At 41.4% G+C, this 3,084-nt stretch overlaps 1 protein-coding gene across 1 annotated transcript in view; it reads right to left on the minus strand.

The window, feature by feature from the left end:
* Positions 1–3,084, minus strand: part of LOC103460625 (uncharacterized) — a 10,812-nt gene that overhangs the window by 5,845 nt on the left and 1,883 nt on the right. The window contains exons 2-3 of the mRNA XM_017303415.1: positions 2,896–3,084; positions 2,469–2,804 (exon numbers count right to left, since the gene is read on the minus strand). The exon at positions 2,896–3,084 is cut by the window's right edge and continues 1 nt beyond it. Of these exons, the coding sequence (XP_017158904.1) occupies positions 2,469–2,804; positions 2,896–3,084 (525 nt within the window). The remainder of the gene's footprint in view (positions 1–2,468; positions 2,805–2,895) is intronic.

Here is a 3,084-nt window from a genome sequence, read left to right on the forward strand (position 1 = left end):
TTGGACCATGAGAGGAGGAAGCTGCTGGTTGGACCATGAGAGGAGGAAGATGCTGATTGGACAATCCTAAGTGGTTATTGTGTCTGGTAAAAATAAATCTCTCCACTTCTGAGAAGGGAAATAAATCTTCATCCAAAGTCTGAGGAATCATGGCGGGAAACTTGACTTGTTTATTGTTAAACCTACAAAGAGAAACGATGAAGATAACATCTAACTCTGAAGTATCTTTCTTCTCTGAAATCTTTAACATAGATGATTTACAGCTCTACATTATGATGTCATCAGGTGAATCTGAACCCATTGAAGCATTTAATTAGATGCAACAATCAGTTCATGGCTGGATAATGTTGTAAAACTGGACAGAAACCAAACTAATGGAGCTGATAGCGGAAGTTCACGCTGGAAGACTCCGCCCCCTCCGTTCGCCCATCAGCGTCATGCTCATCTCCGCTGGTCCGATCATCCATCAAGCTCTGCATAAAGGATCCACACCCAGGCCGTCAGCCGGTTCCCAGCTGCGTTCATCCCACCACCTCCCCTTCTCACATCCTTCGTCTCTCCAGCATAGCCCCTTTCCTGACCTCCACCACCAGTCGGGCCCCGGGGCAGAGCGTCCATCAGTTATCAGGATGTTCATCGAGTTCACATCAAATCTCAGCTCAGATCAGCTGTCAGGCCCGAGACCCAAAGAACTGTTACTCTTTCCTGTCATTAAATCCTTTAATTGTTCCTTTTTCTCCGTCTGAGTCTCTCCAGATTGAAAAGTTATTATCTTCAGACATAAAGAGTGAAATGAGAGGATTATGACTTTGGGCCTTTCATGTTCAGTGATTCTGTCTGAATGTCTGTTAAAATGTGTTAATGTTCATCTACATTTCATTCTGTTAACTGAAGAACTGATCATTTAAATGTCCCAGAGGCTGAATATCAAACATCAGTCCTGAAATAACATCAGGTTAAACTGATAACAGCTTGTTGTGTTTCTGGAGCTTTAAATGATTTTCTGACTGAGGATTTAAAAGCTGCAGAGACTCTGAGGTTGGCTTCCTGCCTCCAAGTCTGCATCTGGTTGGTCTTTGACTCTGTCACCCAAAACAGGAAGAAACATGAAATTTAATCAGCTGCAAACATTTTCAAACTTCCCAAAAGGCTAATCATGAGATGGACATCCTATTATTTTATAAAATGTTACKTGGCACATAAATGATAACATGTCTTATAATAGAGTTATAACACATCCRATACTTCATGGATAAAAACTGAGCAGATGCTGTGTGAGGATATTATATATCTCAGTTATTATTTATCAGCCCTTTAATTATCCAGCATGGCTGCTTTAAAAGTCATCATTTCTGTTAATCTCTGAGTCCAGTGGGAATAAATCCAGATCTGTTCCTATGTGTTCCTGTTTCTGACAGAGTCCAGATTACATGAGATCCACCTGATGACTGTCTGCTGTATGAATCTGATATTCAAATAAATTATTTATGATTCAGGGAGAATCATCAACTTAACTTTAACTTTAAAATGACAGAAACCATAAATTTATTACGTCTGTAAATAATAATGAATGAAACCAGAAACCCAGGGAGTCTCTGTGTGAGATGGAGGTGAAATCAGTGAACCTGGGCTGTGGTTTACTGCTCTCTATGTCACAAACTGACATCTGATCATCTGGAGGTTTNCAGACAGCAGAGTAACTTTCTCTGTTTTCAGATTTTCTCTTCTCTGACGTTTGGTTGAAGACACCAAACAGGGTGGAGATTCGTGTGAATTTACTGAGCACTAATGAACAGAACCAACTTCACCTGGTTGGATTTAGTTCAGTTTTATAAACCTGCCTGTGATTTTAACGTCTAAACTCCAACTTATTTATGGAGGAAATTTTAAAATCTGCACATCGATCMGGAACCAAAGCCATTCCCAAACATTAATACATTTTTGASTCACCAGTAATGTTAACCTTGATATTCATCTCCAGTTTATAAATCTTTATTTCTATCTATTTTATCATCCAGTYAGCACAGATTATGATGGGTAATAAGATCGGTTACCATAACTACACAGATGATATGCWGCTCTGCATTATGAYGTCACCATGATTAATCTGTAAAGTCACTCTAAACGTCCTTCAYTAAACTGGACAAAGACGTTCTCAATGGGTTCCTCTGTTTCTGACACGTCCAGATTACATGAGATCCACCTGATGACTGTCTGCTGTATGCATTTGATATTGTTTCATATAAGTTATTTATGATTCAGGAGGAATAATACCATTATTTAGTTATAACATGACAGAAACTATAAATTTATTACGTCTGAAAATAATAATGGATGAAACCAGAAACTCAGAGAGTCTCTGTGTGAGATGGAGGTGAAATCAGTGAACCTGGGCTGTGGTTTACTGCTCTCTATGTCACAAACTGACATCTGATCATCTGGAGGTTTTTGTTCAGGCTGAACGAATCATTTCTCACTGTGGGGACCAGACTTCCAGCAGCCGCAGTAGTAGGAGGCTGAATGATCCAGTTTCACTTTATTGATCTTCAATGAACAACTGTTCTGGATATTTTCAGCTGAGAAATCATCTTGCTGAGGATGATTGTAGCCTTTGTATATGTTGGAATTACTTGTATCAAATCGAAGTATCGGTTTGAAAGTTTCTGTTTCTTTCTTCTGGTACCAGTAGATGTAATTACTACCACACTGATCAATTCCTCCACAGCTGATGGAGACGCTCTGCCCGGACCTCCTGGTCAGAGTCAGGTCGTCCTGAACCAGGTGTGTTGCCATGGCAGCCAGCGCTGTAGAGACACAGACAGACAGGTGAAGGTTAGTGTGACAGTGTTTGTTCCAGGTGGGCTTTGTTGGCTCCTGATTGGTGGAAACACTCACCTGAACCCAGCCAGCACAGAGCAGCAGCTGGGAGGAAAAGCATTGTGTGCAGTGGAGTTTCCTCTGGTGAACCTGGGGAGAAGTGGCTCTGATGCAGCTGAGGCCAAACAAGGACGAGCTGAGAGATCAGAGCAGAGGAACCAGAGCTCCCATCAGCCCCTGCAGCCCCCAGAGAGGAGGAAGCTGCTG

Source organism: Poecilia reticulata, unplaced genomic scaffold, assembly GCF_000633615.1.
Source record: "Poecilia reticulata strain Guanapo unplaced genomic scaffold, Guppy_female_1.0+MT scaffold_265, whole genome shotgun sequence".
Taxonomy (NCBI): domain Eukaryota; kingdom Metazoa; phylum Chordata; class Actinopteri; order Cyprinodontiformes; family Poeciliidae; genus Poecilia; species Poecilia reticulata.